This window comes from Cinclus cinclus, chromosome 2 (genome assembly GCF_963662255.1).
Source record: "Cinclus cinclus chromosome 2, bCinCin1.1, whole genome shotgun sequence".
Classification (NCBI taxonomy): Eukaryota; Metazoa; Chordata; class Aves; order Passeriformes; family Cinclidae; genus Cinclus; species Cinclus cinclus.
Window position 1 is genome coordinate 79,190,195 of NC_085047.1, and position 21,588 is coordinate 79,211,782.

Genomic DNA, 21,588 nt, shown 5'->3' on the forward strand with positions numbered 1-21,588 from the left:
TCTGGGTAGGGCTGCTGTTTAAGATCTGGGTTCCTTCCAGTTCTCATTTCCATGTATTTTTTCCAAATTTTGGTCATGTTCAGAGTGGAGTTTTGTGTATAGTTCAAGCCACTGACCCACATCTGAAATTAAAATAGCCCTATGTTCACTATAATGTAATCCCTAGCTAGTTTTCTTGGTTTGGAGAAGTATAACTTACCATGTCTTTTCTTCACCTAATAGATGCCCACTTGAAATTATATTAAAAATGAAGGGTAGATTTCTGAAAAGCAGTTGACCTTAAGTTCAGGTTGGTAGATTTTTTACACCTGTAAAGTTCTGCCGTGGTGTGTATCTAGAAGTAGTTTTAATTTAGTCATTTGATCTTCCCAACTCTGGTCTTGTGTGAAGAGCCTCTGTGCTTGCATCCCAGTGAACGTGATCTGAAAGTGCTTTCCAGGTGTAGGCAATGTGAAGTTCATGATGCAGTACAGCAGAACATGGCTGGGGCACGTGTCTGACTATCTACATCTTGTCTGTATCATTCCCTTTTTGTGGAGAACCTGGAGCCTTCTTGCTTCCAGTATGCTCATAACTGTACATCTAACTAAATCTTAAGGCTTCATGGCTTCATATGGTGGCCTGGCAGCTCTGAAAAGGAATTAAATTCAGAACTCCATCTTTTCCAAAGACCAGATGGGAATTTTCTGGCAGAGGTTGTGATGAATCTTTGCACGTAAAGGCACTTACTGGCTTCTAGGTTCAGTATCGGAGGTCATCATATTGGAGGTATTTGCCCATGTTTTAAACTCTGTATTTTCAGATAGAAATTAGTTTCTTTAGCTAGTAGCTTCAGCTGCAGACACGATAACCTTCAAATTGGAAATTTTACTAAATTATTTTTAAAGAGTTACCTTTGAGCAATTTGGAGCTTTGTGTTAGTAATTCCTTTGTATTGTCTCACCTTCTGTAACTTTTCCTAGATATTGAAGTCTTGCATGCTTAGTATCTGTTTTGAAAGTTTTTACCAAGGCAGCTGCTGGCAACAGGTATTTAGAGAGATGAAGGATTTTGTCTTTTAACCTGTAATAATAGGACTATGCAAATTGTCCCATTTCTGAAGTATTATTGGTGTGTATGCTAATTTTATGAATGGAAATCAAACATTTGTTCTCAGATTCCAAGAACCCCTTATAATTTCTCTTTTGTGGTCTTGTGCTTGGAATGAGCGGTGGGACTGGAAGAAGCTAATGTGGAATAATAAGTAGAAAATAATTCTGAATCCTCCACCTCTTAAAGCAAAGGTTATATGAAATGTGCAGTATAAGAGGACAGTTCTTTAAAAACTCAACAGCATTACCTATTGCAAGCCTGTGCATTGATTTTATTATCTTCCCAAAGCATTGCATTTGGCCTTTCAAAATACTCTGCAAAAACAGGAGTCTGTGGGCTTGACATCTTTGGCCTGTCCTGCACAGGTATGTGCTGTTAAGGTAAGGGGAAGGAATCTATTAGATGAGTAAAGAATAGTGTTTCCTAAAACCCTGTTTTAAAAAAAAAACAACATACATTCACATGCTGTCTACATGTGTAAACATATGTAAAATGCTGTGACTTGATAATTTTATTTGATTTAAAAAAAATCAGAGTTAAGCTGAAGCTAGCTATATTGGTTCTGTGTGTGAAGTCAACAACATTTTGAGTATTTATTAGCTACTTAAGTTATCAGGGTTTTAGAGGGCTTCTACTATACTAATGGCTATCAAACATCTACTTTTTAACTAGATAGCCCTTCTAATCATGGCCTTGACAAGAAAAAAAACCCCTTGTTCTTTTACTATTTCCTGATTCTGAAAACTGAAATTTTACGTAATGAGCAGAGTCTTTTGTTAGTGCCTGACTGCCTCGAAAGAAAATTGTTTTAATTAAAGCAGCACTACTGATCTCAGAGCTGGAGGCAGAAAGTTGGCATGGCTGTTTCACTTCAGACAACCACAGGAAGGCTTGTGGCAACATTTGTACAACTTAAACTTCAGTGTGAGTAAATGTACTGTGGGGAGAGAGGGGAACCATAGAGAGATCCTGTTTTTCCTCTTTATAACTGTGCATGTTTGAAGGGATCTAGAGACAGCGTTTCATCCAGCTTCATTCTCTGAATAGCATCAGCTCTCAGTTTAAATGGATTGCCTAGAGCTTTGTCTGATTGGGTCTTGCATTGAGATTACACACCCTCCCTGAAAAGCCTGATTGGCTTCTTCTTTCTTTCCAGTATTTTTTTTTTCCTCACATCCATTTGGAAGTAGATTTTATCACTGGACAGCTGCAACTGCACACTTTTGTAAGATAAAACAAGGTCAGAATATGAGGTAGTAATTTCTATTATATGTAGTTTTAAAAGATTTACAGATGTATGGATGAGATGATTAGGTGCTAGTCTTTTTTTAACAAGTATTGCAGTTTAGATTTCTAACTAGCACACTTCCTTCAGTGAAAGAAAGTCAGTTGTGAATAATTGCACATAAAACTATGCAACATAAAAATGTTTACAAAAAAGAGCCTTTGATATAGAAATTAAAAATAGATGTCAATCAGTTTCAATAAGGAACACTATGTATGGCTGTTTGTTACAGCACTTCGGTTTTTTTTTTTGACTGATCAGGTAGTACACAGAATCACTAATTTTGATGTCCCTTTTTTTCTCTTTACTGGGTAATTAAATATATTGAAGTATGAATTTAGGAAGTTGTACATTAGGTATAGTCTCTCAAAATTACAACATTTAGTATTCCACAGTATTGAAAAAATGTGAAGATATACTTTTAAATATGCACATTTCTCTAGTGTAAGTTTACATACTTTGTGAATCTGTGGTCTAGGTTAACTACATCCAAGAGTTGGAAAGCATGAAAATTTCAACTCAGTCTTGCTGTAGTTCTTATTCTGGTCACAGATGTCGGGGATGCTGTTTCAGTAGTCAGGCACACAGAAATTTGACTAAGCTTTCCAACTGTATCAACATGCATGGCACTAATGTGCCACTTATAGAGCCTGTAGAAAATTCACTGAAGCCTTTGGGTCCCTGAATTATGCTCTGTCTCACCCTGAGAAAGCTGTTCATGAAGTTTTGTCAGAGCTTATGACCCAAGAAGTATTCTTTCTGCTATTTAGAGAAAAAAGTTAATAAATAAAGTATCTTGCAGTCTTTATTTTGTTTAGCTACATATATAAGAGAAGAAAGAGAGGGAAGTATACAGAGCACTCTGTATAAAACTTGCTTTAAGGCAGGGAAAAAATACTAGTACAGCTGGTGTGTTCTGTGAGGTCAAATATTGCACCTTTAGATTGTGTTCAGTGGTGGAATTCGCAATGTCTGTAATATTACAGTTGCAGTTCTTTAATGCACAATTAGACAACTTCTGCTGTTCTTGAGTATTAAGAGGGCTGGGTGCTGTAAGTAATGGCAAGCTTCACCTTTATTTCTGTATAGCAATATTACTATATATTATATAGTTTATATATATACTATTATATATATATATATATAAGATTACTATATATTACTTCTTGGTAATTACTGGGTCTTAAAATTCTATTACTTCATTAGTTTTGCAGAAGAAAATGCCAACAAAGAAAGTGAATACAAAATTGTTATAAATGTTCAGGCTTTTAAAACACACTGAAATTTTTTGTGCTTTGGGTTGGTTTGTGGTTGGTTGGCATTTTTTTTTTGTCTTTATAAGAAAAGCATCAAAAAAGAATCAGAATCAACTGCAAATGGTATAACTTGTTTTTGGATGTGTGTGTTGATTAGTCAAGATTGAATGCTTACTGAAATCAAAGTGTTCTTTCTTGTATGCTTCAGGACTTCTAAAATACAGATTATTCTTTGTGTTTTCATTATTTAAGGGAAGGTTTCAGGTTTTCATCTCAAGAAGCTGCTTCAAGTTTTGGTGATGATCGCTTACTTATAGAAAAGTTCATTGATAACCCTCGTCACATAGAAATCCAGGTTTGTACTATAATTATTTATGCTACTATTAATTATTGTGTATTTATTTAATGATGTTTGAACTCATAAATAAATCAAAGTTCAAAATGTTTCAAACACTCCACTAAAAAAGGCCTAGAGTCTTGTGTTTTCCGGTGTCTTGGGCCATTGCTCAAACTCCATGGCTATCATGTACAATACAGCCTTCCTGTTTTTATTCTCTAGCCTTTCTTTAGCAGGAAGACTGTGAACTGTGCTCAGTTTGTTGGGGGAGAAAAAAAAATGTTATAGCCATCTGTCCTGAATGCTGAAGGTTTGAACTCTGGATCCTGTTGGAATGCTTGAGTGCAGCAGAGGATGTAGGAGTTCAAGAACTGCCATGCTTAACAATTTGTTGCAAGGTCTAGGTTTTGTCAGTATTTTGGAATTCTGTTCTGAAGTATCTAATTCTGCTTGGGAACTCAGGAGGATTTGTGTCCTGGTTTGGGCAGTCTGTGGTTCAGAATCAGGTGTGTTCTCTAACTTCTGCATTATTTCCATTTCTGTCATTTCCTGGATTTAGAGTTAAGTCAGGTCTGCTGATGCAGAAAAAAAGCTGTTTCTTTTAGGCACTTGTTCACAAAATTATGATTTCAAAATTTGTGATGTTTGATCTTATATAGGTAGCTGAACTGTGTTTGTCAATAGCCTTGAGGTACTTCCTGTCAAAAAATCTTTACAAAGCATATCCATTTCTTCAACAGAAATTTCATTTTTTGCACAGAAATGTCATTTATTTTTGTGAGAAATCTAAATCCTTTCTGTGTTGTGGCACATGTGATTTTTTAATTTTTTTTCTTTAATAGTGAGAGCCTGAAGTAACTTAGTAACTGAGTGGAACAACAACAGTAAACTTGCTAGTGTGGAATGATTACTAAGAGGGAAATAACGTTTTTCACTCTGCCAGAGGTGTGCCCACAGCCTGATGCTTCCTATGGGGCTAACTTGCATATCACAGAATCTTAGAATGGTTTGTATTGGAAGGGACCTTGAAGGGTCATCTAGACCCAACCCCCTACAATGAGCAGGGACATCTTCAACTAGATGAGGCTGTCCAGAGCCCAGTCCAGCCTGATCTTGAATGTTTCTGGGGATGGGACACCTGCCACCTGTCTGGGCAACCTGTTCTGTCGTTTCACCCTTCTCATAATGAAAGATTTCTCCCTTATATCTAGTCTAAATCTATTATTTTGTAGTTTAAAGCCATACCCCTTTTCCTGTCACTATAGGCCCTGCTAAAAAGTTTGTCTCCATCTTTCTTTTCAGCCCCCCCTCTAAGTACTGAAGAGCTGCAATTATGTCTCCCCAGAGCCTTCTATTTTCCAGGCTGAACTACCCCAAATTTCTCAGCCTTTCTTCACAGGAGAGGTCTTCAGTTCCTCTGATCACTTTTGTGGCTCTACTCTGGATCTGTTCCAATAGGTCCTTGTCTTTCCTGTACTGAGGACTCCAGAGCTGGGTGTAGTACTCTTGGTATGGTCTCAGCAGAGTGGAGTAGAAGGGGGGGGGAAGGAGGAAGGAAGAGTGAAATGAAGAAATGGTCTGTAAACAGTGAAGCAGCAAAATGAAGAAATGGTGTAAAAATGAAATTTAAACCCCACCTTATTCTCCATTGAAAAGTCATGGGAAGGTTTATAGTGAACTCAGTTTCAGCATTGATCTTAAGGTTCAAAAGAGATTAGATTGCTAGAGCATCTTTCTGTATTCTCTTGCTATGGCTATTAATTTTTTGCTGTATCTTTTTATCTGTACAGATCAGTACACCCTAAAGATCTTTCTTGCAGTGCTTGCAGATTTGGGAGATTCAGCAGGTTCCCACTGGTTCATCAATGACAAAAGCTAGATGAGATTTGTACCTCCATACTTCCATGAGTTTGGGGCAGATTTTACATTGTCTTGCTTCCTTTGGGTTTAAAAAAGTTACCCCAAATATTAAGTAGTACTGTATTTAGGAACTGTTGAATAATTTCAACAAAATGGCTTTGCTATTAATAATTTATATTTTTATTTATAATGAGTATACAGTGAATGTTATTTCCCTTATACAAGCACTTTGATGGTACCTTTTAACAATATCATAGCATATCATTTTAACTTCATGTTCTAATCAGCTTTAGGACGTTGACCTTGGTTCATTTTCAAACTGCTGAATATACAAACAATTTGAGACCAGATGCCAAATATTTATTAATTTAGCAGCAACTTTTAAATAGAACTTTTTTTAGCTTTCTTATATTTCTCCAAAGCATTGGTACTTAAAATTGTTAAATAAAAAGTTTCCTGTGTCTAGCTATAAAACAATCACTTAGTAAAACATGAGAAAAGACTAAAACAATTAACAGGAAAATAAAGTCCAAATACACTTTATGCTTGAATTGATTTCAAGTCTTGTTCTCCTGAAGTATTTGATAAAAAGTTAAAAGTAAGAGTACATGGAATGTCTGCTGCTTGGCCAGACAACAGTCCTACAACTGGAAACAGAATTTAGCTGAATCATGTAGGAAGAATTCCACTACATAATATTTAATTATTTTGGCATGTAGATGTACATAGCATGTACTAATGTCCTAATCATCTAATCCTGCAAAATGGGACATTTTCTGTTATGAATGTTTGGATAATAGAAACTAAAGCCGTAGCTGGGACATGCATTTTTAGTGAGATGTTGACTGGAATCTCACATCATCTCAGATGATGATTTCGGAATGCTGCAAATGTCATCTGAAATACAATTGTTTTACACTTAGTTTCTTCTGGTGAAAGAGTGGACACAAAAGCCTAATGCTGGATGTTGTTGGCTTATTCTATTTGTAATTACTTTCTCATGGTAGATATTCATGCATATCTCTTTTTTCCATTAACTAATAATAGAAAAAAAAATTTCTTTTAAGATCCAGGTTGCTGAAATTTAGTAGGATATGAGAAATGTCCTGCAGTGAAAAAAAATAATTACTGCCTGGATTGAAAAAATGCATTATCCTCTTCTGAAAAGTACAGAGACAGAGAGGAGATGAGCACAATGACCAGTTTTTATTGTAATGTTCCAAGTTTTTTGTGTGTGTTTGTTTTGACGAGAGAGAATTCTGTGGAAAGTTGTAGGCTTTCTAACAGTGAAGCAGAAGAACTCACAAGGAATCATTCTACTTACAGGACAGTGATTTTTCCATCAAGTACCATGCTATGCTCTAGAGCTACTGCTGTAATACTAAAATAACCCACACAAAAAATAAATCCAAAAATCTTTGGACCTCCCAAATGATTTCTTGTAGGGCCCCATGAGTTTGTAGAGCTCCACTCATCTGGATTGGATGGGTGAGCACTTAGGAAGTAACTGTTTTGTTTTTGATTTTTATTTTTTCTTTTTTTTCCTTTTTTTTACCTATGTGTTGAGTCCCTTGCGAGGGAATCTAGCAGTTGACTGGACCATCCTGGTGCTACTGCTCCTCCCCCTGGACAGGGAGGAGGGGTTAGGAAATCCCAAAATCATCAATCTTCTAGACCTCTTTTTTTCACTAGAGAGTTCCATAAATTTGTGGGAGCACAAGAGAATTTTTCAGGAAGGAAAATACCTGAACTTATGGGGCACAGCGCTGCCTGGATTTGATGCTGCACAGTGCACATGAGTTGTCTTCATGAGTTCACTGCCTTGTTTTCAGTCACATCTACCCAGATTTTTCACGCCTTAGCGACCATTGGTGTCATAGATGCAGGAATACATCTTGCCTAGTGCCATACTTGCTCTGTAGTGCTAAAAGGAATAATAAATAATACAGATTTGTTGTCACAAATATGAGTAGATATGGTTGAGTTCACACAGTTTGAGGAAGATTGTCTCCTTGTTTTATCTTGTTGGTTTTCAGTGTAGAACTGAGCTATTAAAGAATGAAGCATGAATATTGGCATGGGTTCCTGCAGATCCGAGCAGGCAGATAGATGGAAAAAAAAATGGGTTAAAAGGAAAATTTTATGAGGAAGAAAGGGAGCAGGTGTGGTCTGTGTTAAAAGAAATTGTTCTAAGAATAAGTGTACAGTTATCATCATAAGATGGGATGAAGTCTACTTGAATCTCCAAATCTAGTATTTGGTATTGGAAATGGCTGCATCATACCATCAAATTTCATAAAGGGACAGAATTCCTTTTCTTACTTTCACTTTTAGTTTGAAATTGAAGAATCAGTTAAGAGTTCTGCTATGCTCAACTTGTGGGATTTTTTCTATAGTGTAATTTTTGTAGGTGGATGTAGATACTTGATTTTGTTACCTTTTCCATGAACTAAAGCTGCAGCCAAGAACTGTAGTTACTGATTTTTAAAAAATTTCTTGAGACTACTATTTTTATTTCCTTTGAAAGTACAGAGGAGGGTGCAAATTTTATTCTCCTTAATGAAGGTTAGCAAAGTTTTTGAAGATGTTTTTTTCGTCTTTGTTAAAGACAGGGCACTGTGGTTTACCCACTAAGAAAGCTCCATTAGACATTTTTTTGGAAAGCTTTTGTGTGTAATTCAGGAGCAAAACTTGGCATCCTTGGAGATTTTTTTTGTTGAAGCTGTGTTTTGCTTTTGTGGTATTTTGTAATTCAGTGCAGTTTATAATGCTTGAAAATGTAATTTCAATCTTATTTCAGCCTTTTGTAAGAAGATCCCTAATATTCAGAAATCAGATGTTGAAGTGAGAGGGTGTTTTGCTATGTGCAAATTATATGTAGAAGCTTTAGAATAGTCCTACTCAGAATTTGAAGGAATTTTCAGTTAATACTTAATACATAATTAATTTTCTGCATGAGATTTCTTCCCCAAGCTTTATTTTTGTATTGGTAAAAAAACCACAAACCCTAAATGCTGCATCAACAGTATTATGTCAAAAGACCATATGCTTACATCTGTTTGTTAATAGCAGTGTGTTATTGTTGTAGGTTTTGGCCGATAAACATGGCAATGCCTTGTGGTTGAATGAAAGAGAATGCTCCATTCAGAGGAGAAACCAGAAGGTGGTGGAGGAAGCACCAAGGTGTGTATTCTTGATGCAGCAGTAGTAACTGAAAGCACTTGTGGAAGCCTGGGGGTTCTATTTATTGTCCAAATACAAGCAAATTTTATTCTATTAAAAAGCACAAAGAAAATTAAATGTTTGTTACAGTCATTTGACTGTAATGCAGTTTTGATGTTGATCTTGAGGGTGTTTTGATTTTGCTTTACAGTGTCTTTCTGTAAGGAAAGTGGTGTTGTGTAGTTAATTTTTTTCATAATCTTGTATAAAATGGATTTGTATTTTACCAATCCACTGTATGTGTTATGGCTTTGTTTATATATATGAGATTTCTGTTTGATATTAACTTTTGGATATACAAGTCAAGTCAAATATGAAACAAGTATGAATTTTACCACAGATACAGGTATTTTTCTGTTAGAGTAATTGTGTAAAGGCCACAAAATAGTGTATATTTCCATTTAAATTGAAACATGGAGTACAAAATACTCTGCAGCACTTTTAGTACCATTCACGGTAGTGAACTAGAGATCTAGGTATCTAGTAACTCAAAAGTGCAAAATTATTTTAATCTTACTGGTTTAATGTGAAGCTGAAATACTTTGCTGTTACGCAAGTTATGGCCTTGCTGTGTTTTCTGTTGCATAGCAGTCATCAGAGAATATGTGTATAAAATGGGCAGCAAGAGATTCTGATTTCAGAGAGGCAGACATGGGTATATCACTACCTGTGGGAATTACCAGTGTAATATGTTCACCAGCTGGGATGGGTTTGCTGTATTTTTTTTTATAGCACAGACCTATGTGATGCAACAATTTGGGATGTGAGGAAAAGCACATCACCCAAATGACATTTCTTTAGAGGTGCCTTATTAATTAATAATGAATCATAATTGCAGGACTACCACTGCTTGGCCTATATTTTAAATAAAAGAACAAAGTTTAAATCTAAAGATACAAATCCACTTATAAATGCTTCCTGTTAGTGCTTGTGGATTTCTTGGAAGCCTTACGCTGTGTATGCCTAAAGATCTTACTGTATTATTGTGGAAAGTGAATATTTCAGGTCCTGATGTAATATACATGTGCATGTATGTGTGCCTAAGCATGTAAAAGAGGACTATGTTCTGCCTCATGAGTATATGTAAGGCAATGCCTGTTATTTCTGCCTGCTCCTTCTCCATGCCTGTGGTCAATTAAAGTGGCATGATATGTCTTTCTCTCACCAGCCAGCTGTGATCAGTGTTTTCTTTATCAGAAATACTACCCTTTTGACTTTCTTGGGCTTCTCTGTTAGAGTTTCCAGTAAGTTTTCTCATCCCCTCCTGTAACCCTACAAGAGTATGGGCAAGTCAGTAGCTTCCAAGTTTTGGCATAAAAACTTTTCTTCCTTTTTATTGCTGAATGTTTTAGACTCTGCCAGACTTCTACTGGCAGCTTTGGAAGTGTTACCTGCCTTACAGCAACTTGCACTTGGCTGCAGAATCCATTAATTTTCAAAAGGTTACAACACTTGCTGATAAGCAGGGCACTAACTTCTGAGAGACACCAGGGAGACCCTTATGCCTCCAGTTAATCCTTCCTGTGAATTCTGTTTCACTTTGATTGCTTAAGGACTCCTGGACAAACCTCTTCTGGTATGGCCAGATGAAGGAAATCAACTGTCCTCTTTTCTCCTGTTTTAAATGGTAGATGCTATTAAGAACTCTGAGATAGGTAAAACTTTATTTTCTTTCATGAGGCCTGGGAGATAGGGATGTTATGGGCTAAAATTGGGGGTTTTTTTTTGCCTTTTGGACAAATTAGGGCTTTTGACATTGGCCTTGTTTTGTGCCTTTTTTGATTTATTCTATTGTGATGGCATTTTCCTAACTGTCTGATTTAGGAGACTGAGGGCCTTTTGGCTTGGAGAGTAACCTATGATTTTCTTAAAGCTAAGTCTGCAGCTGCTGAACTTACCCATATGGGATCATTTAGCATTTGTATCTCTAGTTTTCCTAGGGATGTTTAGTCTTTTGTTAAAAACAAACCAATGAAACAACCAAAAAAAAAACTTCTGGGGAGAGAAATACCTGTAGTTCACATACTGAAGTTACAATATTCACACATTTTCACATGGTGAGTTTGACATGTGAGTTGTTCCCTCTGTTTTGGGAAGCACAGACAGTAAGACACATCCATTCATCGCTAGTTTTTTAGTTTGTGCTTGTGAAGTTTGTGAGCTTCCAGTGATGTACCATAGTTTTATCTGCTTCTACTGTCACACATTTATGGATATGCTGTTGTCTTCTAATTTCACAGAGGCTCAAATTTAAAGAGATGGGTGACATGAGTGTCGTTTAATAGTCTTAATGTTGTTCCTTAGTTGGGTTGTCAGACAGTTGCCATGGGACACTACTTTGGCAAGAAAAAATACAAAGGTGTGGTTGTATTTTCCTGTCTGCTGGAGTGGTTAATAAGAGATTGTTTTCCATGAGGAGAAACAAGGCCTATAAGTTTATCAGAAAATTCATGGGTCTTTTAGGATTAATTAAAATAAATGCATGAGAGTATTAACTGACATCATATTCAATCCTATTGAAGTAGTAACTCAGAGCAGTGCTCTAAAACTTTACTTTGGTCAGCACACACATGTTCTACCTAACAGTTTCTGAGCTGATTAGAAGCTTCTTAAAGCACTTCAAGTTTGCCTCACCACTTGTGTGCATGTATTGAATGATTATCTGTTTAGAGGTGCTGACAATTTGAATGTGTATATAGGCAAGAACTTAGCAGAAAGGTGCATTATTGAATTAGACTCTATCTGCAGGCTCTCCTTAGAGTTGTTATGAATGTTTGTGTGTCAGACTACATTTTCCTCACTGTCTAGAAATCCTTGAAAGATTTTGTGTTAAGAAAAATGTGAGCCTGTTCTGTTTGTGACTGGTGCCTACCTCTGAATCATGTGCACATTTGGATGTGGGGCAGAACTGTGCACTCAAAGCCTTTAACCTATTTATGCCCATGGTAGTACATAATGACTATCTCAAAGGATAATGTTTTGTGTAGTAAGTAATTGTTTAAATAAGCAATATGCTTGGAGCAGGGAAGATGACTTTGACATTTAGAAAATGGAGGTTTATTCCCCCAGTGTGGTGAAATCTTCAGAGAAAGGGTAAGTGTTATTGATAATTTTTTTTGTCCAAACTGAGCATGAAATTTCCACTGATGGTGTAACTGTATTTTTCAAAATCTCAACTTTGTCTGGGAGTGAAAGTGATGGGGATATTTTGGGAAACTTTATCTGATGAACTAGAAGTGGAGCGGTAACATCTTCCTATGAGTTTCATGTCCCTGGCTGTAGAAACAAAGTGACAAACAGATTGTCTTCCCTTTGATCAACTTTACAATAACTTGATAAAGGTCTTGTGAATGAAATGTCAGGTCTGATTTATTTTTTCTTTTTTACTTTTATTTTGTACATCCTTTTTTATTTCTCATGGTAGCCTTTGTGCTGCCATAGGAGCTGTTTGTCTAAAGAAAAGCAAGTGTATGTGTGAGAAAGATCTGAACTCAGGTTAGAAATGCTGTGTTTTCAAGTGATGACTAATTAGACTGGAGAAGAGTTATCTTGGTTATAAAAAGTGCAGGGTTAAAAAATGGAGAGACAATGTATTTGAAAGGTAAAGTGGTAGAGGGGAATATGAGAACTTTGGTTAATTAACCTAGCCAATGGTAGGGGTGATCCAGTAATTTCAGAGTGTAAAGTGGCTTAACTGTGTGGCAGAGATCAAATTTAGCAAGGTGACACCTGCGTTCCATTCTCTGGCTACAGCAGGAGGTGAACAGTGAGATCTCAGACCTACATTTAAAAAGTACAGGGAAGACACCACTGTAATGAAGGGGAGTAACTGTGTTTCATCTACATGAGAAGTAATAATGGTTATTCTAGAAACAGAGTATGGAGGTGATACTGAGAATGTTTTGTTCTTCATAACTCATTGACCTTTCATGATCAAAGCCCTGCAGAAACGCCGCACTGAATTATAGAATGTTGATTTCATGTAATATATTATCCTCTTAATGAATCAAAATAAGAAATATTTTGAAACTATTTTATATCTACTAATGCCTGTTTTTATAGGTGTGACACAGTTTTTGTCTTTTGATCTTCCCTTTCATCTGATGTAGAATCTCATACAGCTTTCTTGAATGAGATTTGACTTCCTTTTCCTGTTGGTCCCATTGTTTGCCAAGAAAGAAATTTTTTTTCCTAAATTCTGCCTTAATCCTAAAACCTGCCTTATGGTCCATCAGAATCTGCCTGTGTGGGTGGGCACTGGAAGGACAGAGATGTGAAGTAATACTTTTCCCGTAAAGAAAAGGATCCACTTTCTCCTACTTTGCCTAGATATTTGCTCACTTCTTGTGTCATGTCAAATATGGTTTGTTGTGGTGGAAGTCTCTAGCTCTTCCATGAGTTCAGGACTCAGTGAAAATCACCACAATAAGTGCTGAAAGACAAGTCCTGACCCAGCACTGGCTTCTGCCTGAGTGCAGTCTGGGGCTCCAGATGGAGCTTTACTGGCTTTGAGGCCACTTTAGATAGGTGAGGGCCCCTGATTGCTTCTTTGCAGAATGAGGGCCCACTTTTGAAGTACCCCTGTACTCATCTCGAGAAATATGCTGGAAGCTTGGTATTTTAATTTTAAAGACTAACTTAGAGGTAAGAAGTGGCTGTCTGTTCCCTTGCAAAAGTAATTTGAAAATGATAGCTTAGTTATGTTCCTAATGCAAGTCAAAACAGAAGTATAAATAGTATTTACAAGCTTATGTAAAATTAATAGCTACATATTCTTTCATTGAAAAATCAATGTATCAGTTAAGGGACAACTTGTTTCAAGGCTTTGGTGGATTACCACAGAAATATCTATCTGTATATACCACACAGATGTAGATAGGTGGATAATTAATCTGCATAGGTTAATCTAAACATGAATTTACAGTACAGATGAGAGTAATAGGCAAAATGTGTTGCTTCCAGAGTCTTTTGATTCACTGGCCCAGTGGAAGTTGTGGGGTGCTCTTCTAGACTGAGGGACCTTGGCATTTGGGCAGTGTTCACAGTGGCTCCCAAGGTGGTAGCTGAGCTGCTCTTTGGGTGCCCTTGAGCGTGTCCAAGATTGGGTGGGAAAGAATGTATTGCAATTAATGTGGATAATAAATATATCTTCTAAGATTACATTGGATTGTATGTCTTTTATGTCTTTTTAAATTTAATTTACATTATTTTAGATCTTGCTGTTCTAAGACTGTTGTGTTCTGTTATTTTATGTTTTAGAGAATACGGTTATTTATCCTGAATTTCTTGTACATTAACAGTAATTGTAAAGCATGCAATGTATCTAGCAATATAGGGGCAATATAAAGGTAAAGACATACATTTGATAGTCTTGACATGTTTTCATAACTTTTATAATGATGCTGTCCTATTTTGACCATAATTTAAACAGAAGAGCAAATGATAGAATAATTATTATTTTTTAACTAAAAAAAGTATTTTTTTTTCTATATTGTAGCACTTTTCTAGATTCTGAAACTCGAAGAGCAATGGGAGAGCAAGCAGTAGCTCTTGCCAAAGCAGTAAAGTATTCATCTGCTGGAACAGTAGAATTCCTTGTGGACTCCAATAAGAATTTCTACTTCTTGGAAATGAATACTAGACTTCAGGTAAGAAAAACAACTCTTCAGATTCAGCAAAGTGTTATTTAAATAAACAGACCATTACCTTCTCCCATATTTAAGGGTCTGCTCCTGCAAAGATTTAAACATAAGTATCCTGATGCATGTGAGCACTTCCCACTGAACTTAAAAGATGTACCCACTGTACTCACATAAGCTTGCCAATGCAAGACTTGGCAGCAGTAAGCCCTTGCACAGCACTCAAGTAAATGTTCAGAGCTTTATTGCTCTTTGTTACACTTGACCTAAGAACCTCGCAAAAGGTCACTGCTAAGTGCCACTGTGAGTTCACAGCAAGTGGCTAGCCACTGTGTTCTGAGGCTTTCCTGAAGCGTACTGGTCCCTGAAGTTTCTTTTTTTTTTTTTTTTTTTAATACTCTGATCACTTGCTGAGTTTCTCTAGCAGGGTGTTTGAAGCTATATGTGTATATGAGCAATAAAACACTAGCAATCGGCATACGATTGAAATTGGGACTCGAATGCAACTGCATAAAAAGCATGCTCACACAATGTAAGATTTTTCTGACAGTTCATGTGGTCAGTAGAAGCTGTTCTAATGTGCACTGCAAATAAACAGATGAACCCTTCTACCACTTTTTTGACTGTTTGATGGATTTCTGGTCATAAGCTAAGTAAACAAGTATGTAACTTGGATATCATTCATGAAGGTGAGAAGAGTGTTAAACTTGTAAACAAGTCCATTCTGTTGCCTTTATCCTCTTTTTCTCACTTTGTTAAATAACACCAGAAAGAATGAAATGTGGAATCAAGCACCAGCTTGGTAAGCTTCCCATTCTGTTTTAGCTACATTTCATGAGGGTTATGTCCTGTGTGCTGCTTGTACATGTGGGCAATGATAGAGCATAAAGAGATCTTCATAATCTGACATTGCGTGACCTTATGTTATAGCCGGGTAAATTTATGATTTAGGTAAGTTTATGCTTTGGGTAAAGAAGTTAAAGAGAATTTGGGGGTGTTACAATCTTCTGTGCCAGAAGACTGCTGGTACTTTTTTTCATTGCCTTGCAAAACCTCAGCAGTGGTTTTTGAATTAGCCATGACAGTCACTTTCATGTGCCTTTGCTAGACACTATCGGGTCCACCTTAGATTCAGTTAGAGGAAGTGGTGGTTAATGGCATTGTATAGTTCATTAAAATATCATGAAGAATTCTCTCACTTTGGTCATATTATTTACACTTTCCACCATCTTGTAGTTTTTGAGCTAAGATTTCTTCAGTGACTTGATGTTCTTGTTTACATAGTTGAAAATTAATTTACGTTTTTCTGCATAACCCACCAGAACTTCAAAACCATTTCCTTGCTGTAGTATTATTGACCATGAGTCCCTAAATGGAATTAGTAATGAAATATACTTGGACTCCTTTTTGTGAGTTGTTTTTAAGACATTCTTTGCTGTTTTGCAGTGTCTTCTCCATGAAATTCCCGCTGCTCTGTGTTTATAGTCCCAAATTTCAAAAGTCTCCACATAGGAAGGAAGAAAGCTTTCACAATTCCATCTTTAGGCTCCTTTTGAAATATATCCTAAGCAGTATGAAATCTCCATAATAGCAAACTCATTCTTTCCAACTCTTACAGCAATTTACTAATCTTAAATTAGACTACTTGTTTAGATAATCTCTATTTCCTCTATCCTGACTGTATATTATGTCTAATTAGAATTTCAGCTTGAGTCTCGAGTAGTAGTTTTCTCTGATTTTTTCCCCAGTCTTACCCAATCAATCTCACTTTTCCCAAGTCTCAAGATTTACTTTCTGTTCAACTAACAGTTATGCAGATAATGTATTGTACTTGCTCCCTATTATTAAGAGCTGAACCTAGAAACTCTACTGAAGCTTGTCCAGCTTTAACTTCAGGACCAGAATAGTCTCCAGATGTCCCTTTATTGCTCCAGTCTTTTTTTCTTCCTTTTGCATCTCCTAACTGTGATCAGTGACTAACAGACTTGCTTGCCTTGTTCTTGCTGAACACTCCAGAGCTGGAAGAACTCTCCAAAACTGAGTGTCTGATCCATAAGTGATCCTCTCAAGATACTTGTCAGTGTGCGTTAGACACAGCTTTCTGTCAGCACCTTCAGAACGTTTCTATTAAATTATGCAGTTTTCTGTCTGTTTCAATGTTTCCATCTCTGATCAGAGCACTGTAGCATTTTTATTTTAGATATAGACTTTTAAATATACTTGCTAACTAAACTGTGTCCATGATTTTGCACTGCCTCTTGATTTCCCCCCTTCTTCCCTCCCTCCTGAATATGTTTTGAATGCCTTTCAGTCTTTCTGGTAAATTATTTTGCAGTAATCAGAGTTGTATTGTTACTTTGCTGTTTTTTGGGGAGACTCTTTGGGAATACACCTTTTCTCTCATACAGTTATACAAAAGAAGTGTAAATAGCACCTTGAAGGAAGTTTATATTTATTTAGTTTTTGTTTTAAGTGTTGCTGCAATACTATACAAGATTGGGAAGCAGAAGAAAATTGGTGAATCAGCTCCATTGTGTCTCTTGTATGTTACACAAATTTGTTACAGATGTTTTACTGGCTCTAAGTGATTCAGCTAGAATGGTTTATTATTTGCTGTTGGCGATGTTCTTTTTGTTGTATGTGCTTTTCTGCCATCTTTCAGAGGCTAGCTGGTAAGTATGAGACATAAGATTGAAGATTGGATAATTGCATAATAAAACTAGTTGCTCTTTTCCCCAAGTGAACGTAGAGATGTGTGCCCTAGCAGCTACCAGAGAACTTCTGTGTTAGTCAGTATCATTCAGGGCACTTTTGCTGTGGTTTTCAGGCAGTTACAACTGTTAAAATTGAGGCAGACCAGGTGTTGAATATCTGATTCTTTATATGCGCTCATAGTGTAGTGTGTTTTATGTTGCCTGGTTGTTATCAGCCTAATCAAGGATAGTCATGGTCCCAAACAACTTATCAAGAACTTTGCAATAAATACAAAGTTTCTGACCCCTTAGATTGATAGCCTTTCTGATTTCCAATATGTTAACATTTCTTAAAGTACTTCAGAAGTGCTGGCTTTCACCAGAAAGGGTCCTTCTTGTCTTCACTGGAAGAATAGGTGATGTTTCTCTTGGACTTCATATCAACGAAGTCTGTGATCTGTAAATATCTGTTAATACATGCATGCGGGGTGTAGCTAAGCTTCCTACATGTGAATCAGTTAGTGACAGCAGAGGGAAAATATACCATATTTTAGATGTTTGTAGTACCTTGAAATGAGAAGCATCCCTTGTTGGCTAGGAAAACACTGAGAAATATACAATGAGTGATGTGAATTGAGTTCTTACCCTCAGTACAATTGTTATGTTTGTCTCAGCCTGTTCCCAGCCTTCTGCCTCTCTCATGAGTTGTGAGATTTAAATAACGTGTGATTATTCCCTTCCTCCTCTAAATGTGACTGAATTTGCTTAATGTAATTGAAAAGATGGTATGTGTAGACTGGAGTTGAGAAATATGGTAATTTCAGGAGAAGTGGGTTTTCTCTTCATGTGTCAGTTTGACTATTTTTGTCACAACTTTTTAGGAAATAAAAATTAATTTTGTAGAGTAGTCTGATGTGTTTGTGAGAGACTGGCTGACACCAAATGGCATGCCTGTGTTTTTAGTTTACAGTTGTCACAAGAGTATTTTATGTACATTTTAAAGTTCTTTTACAGTAACTTGATTCTAACGCATAAAGTGGAGGTAAGTAACCTTCCATAGATCTGTAAAACACTACCCAGTCCTATGACTTCTGTTCATCACTTTCTGGGTTTTCATCAAATTTTACTGACCTTTGGAAAATTATTTATTCCAGAGCTTTGTCTTTGTGCAAAACTGGCTGTGACTAGTGCAAAACATGGGAAGAATTTTTATGTGCAACATGTCTTTGCTTCTCATGTTTGTCCACCCATGAAAATACAAAAAGTGTGGTTGGAAAATGTCTAAAAGTAGGTAGAAATCCTGTTGCAGATGATTTGGAGCTCCATACCTTATAAAACTCCTGGTTCTAACAGCCTCTTAATGGTATCTGTCTATTCTGCTGCTCATCACCAGTCAGTCGGCACCTGGTACACGTTTGCTTAGTGATAGGATATTAGTGCTGGAAAATATTGCATCTGCACTATATCTGTAACATTACAGCAAATTACAAATAGCAAAATGATGAGCTGAGTCCAGATTGCCACCTGAAGCCACAGTGTGGTGGTGACCTTGATATCTATAGCAGAACCACGGGATGGCAAGCAGTGATCTTCCTGTCTTGGTTGTGCGTAGCTGCCTGGAGGATGACTTGTGGTAGGCTGGCAGGAGTGTGGGAGCAGAGAAAGGGGCTGCCAGGAGTTAGAGGAGTTAGATTTCGATGAAGTTAGATCCGTGGGATTTCAAAGTCAAGTCTCAAGCTGCTGTTTCTGCTGTTTGCTGAGACTCTTAATATTTTTTAATACTGCAATCTTGTTTTACTGTGACAACATTTTGCTTCAGTCATTTTAAATAGTCTAAGAAACAGTGTCAGATGGTAAAGACTTTCAACTGCTGCTACCTGGGCTGAATTTGAACAACTGAGCTAAAGGTGAAAGGTCTTATCCCATTACCAATCTGCTAAGCCCACGAGAATCTATTCTGCACAGTTTATACCAGCTGTTCTTGGCCATTTTTAGAACCAACAGAAAAGGTGATTTTGCTGCCAAACAACACTTCTTCACACAAGAGGGTCAGCGGACAACAGTTAACCAAATTTTTGCCACATTCTTGCTTCCTAATGCAACTTCCATTATGTATCTACTGGTTGTCTGCTTTTCAGGCTTCCCAAAAGAACTACAGAAAAGCATTGCTAATTGTTGTTGACAGAAGAGAACAACATTGTTTGTGTAAGTCATTGAATCTGAAAGATGCCATTAATGGTGCTGCCAAGGCTTGGAGTGATATCTTAGAAATGAGATTCCCATGTAACTCTCATAAAATACTATTAAAAAAAGTAGAGAAAAAGGAGACTACTTAATAAGTAGAGAGACAAAAGGTCATTCTTCAAAGGGTACACTAGTTTCTTTGCTTTGGTGAATTTGATGTAAAGCAAACCCAAGAATAGCTGAAGTGTGACCGGAGCCATCTTGAATGAAGTATTCTGACAAGCTTTTAATACTGCAGCTAAATGAAGTAAAAGCAGGAATTACATCTTTAGGAAAGGAAGTAATGGTTTTTGGATACTAGTTTCTTTATTTTCTTACATGGAGTATGTAGTGGAAAGGAAATAGTGTCGAATTACTGAATTTCATGAAATGTTTTTGAAGCGCACAATATTAGTTGAGAAAATTATGTTTGAGAAACATTGAGAAACTTGTGAACTAGTTAACTTATCGAACGAAAGTGTGTGCTATTTGTCTAAAACACAGAAAAGATTCAGAATTCATAGGTCACATAAGATGTCCGTCCCATACAATGTAGAAACAAATCCTTGCAAAAGAAAATTGAGAACTGTGACAATGATTATTGGAATATAACTTAAATATTTTTTTCAAAGTTATATGTTATGATGAAACAACTAGGTTGTACTGAATGTCTGTGCATTAGCTTTTATTTCTACATCTTACTTGGGAAACAATAAAAGAAATCTGCCTGAACATCTTAGCTGATCGAAGTTTTTGTACTCTTTGTACTCTAGTTGCCTTTGGTTCTTCAGTTGTATACTGATAAGACAGCAAACAAACAGCAAATGTTGTTATATGGGATGTCTGTAGTTAGCCAGTTATGTATTCCTGCTTTCCATACATTCTTTACATTAATCCAACCATTGTCTGTTTTTCATAAAGTAGCCTTTATGAAAAGCTGTTTTTTGCTGTGTGCTCCCAAACCCCATGTACATGTGAACTATTTTGCAGAAAGATGTGACCCCAGCATGCTCCTGCTCATAGCAGTCAGGAGCTTGCATGCCTGAAGAGCAGAACATGTGTGCACTTCTGTTCCTGTTCAGTTCTCTGAAATACGAACCAGGTTTACTGAAATACAGGGGGTTGAGAAGCATCTGTAAGTTGGTGCATTTGGGTCAATTGATACTGGATTTGGCTGCAGGAGCAAAGCCTGTGGGACTCCAGGTGAATCACATTTCCTGGAAACTGAGGTGTATATTGAAAGTTAGTTTTGAGATTATTTATCTGAATGTAAAGGGGTATATGACACCAACTAGGGACTTACAGTAGTAGGGGTGACCTAGGCTGTAGTTTTAAGTCTACTGAAATTCAGATTTTCTTGGCTGATGTGGCGTGCTTGAATGTTCCAACTGCTGTGTGAGTAACTTGATGCCTTATACACACAGGGACAAGAGCAGTCTGTGAGTGTCCAGAAGTGTTTGCTGCTATATCTGAGTACCTTAATAGTTTTGAGAAAAATGTGTTCCAGAATTATTTCTCTGAATATAAGGGGAGCAGTCATCGCTAATTTAACTCTTAGCTCCAAGTGTCCGTAAAAACTGCATGGCTGTTTTTGTAGCTGTATATGAAGCCCATATGGTAAAGCTTTAAAACCACTATCAGTCATAGAACAGGAGGATAATTAGGAACCTTTCCATACTATTCTGGTGATGGATGCTAACTGGCCTGTGATGTTAGTAAGTTCCCCAGCTCTTAGATATCTGCTTTACCATCTATAAACTGGGACATAATTATTATATTCTGACAGGCTTTGCCACTAGTTGCTCTTGCTATATAAATGGGAAGGGGTTAGTGAAGCAAAAACACTTGCAATGCTCATGAGAAATCTGGTTGCTGTGCTATGTCTTAAGAGCAGTAGTATGGAGGGGAAGCAATTCACTCTGTATAGCTATTGCTGGTCATAGCAGGTACAGCTTTGTGGACTTGAAATCAGGAACATAAG

General features: G+C 36.8%; 1 protein-coding gene across 1 annotated transcript in view; it reads left to right on the forward strand.

Annotated features, from left to right (window-relative positions):
• The window catches only part of PCCA (propionyl-CoA carboxylase subunit alpha), a 271,152-nt gene that overhangs the window by 90,845 nt on the left and 158,719 nt on the right, over positions 1-21,588 (forward strand). Inside the window, exons 10-12 of the mRNA XM_062514894.1 lie at positions 3,886-3,988; positions 8,919-9,013; positions 14,550-14,700. Of these exons, the coding sequence (XP_062370878.1) occupies positions 3,886-3,988; positions 8,919-9,013; positions 14,550-14,700 (349 nt within the window). The remainder of the gene's footprint in view (positions 1-3,885; positions 3,989-8,918; positions 9,014-14,549; positions 14,701-21,588) is intronic.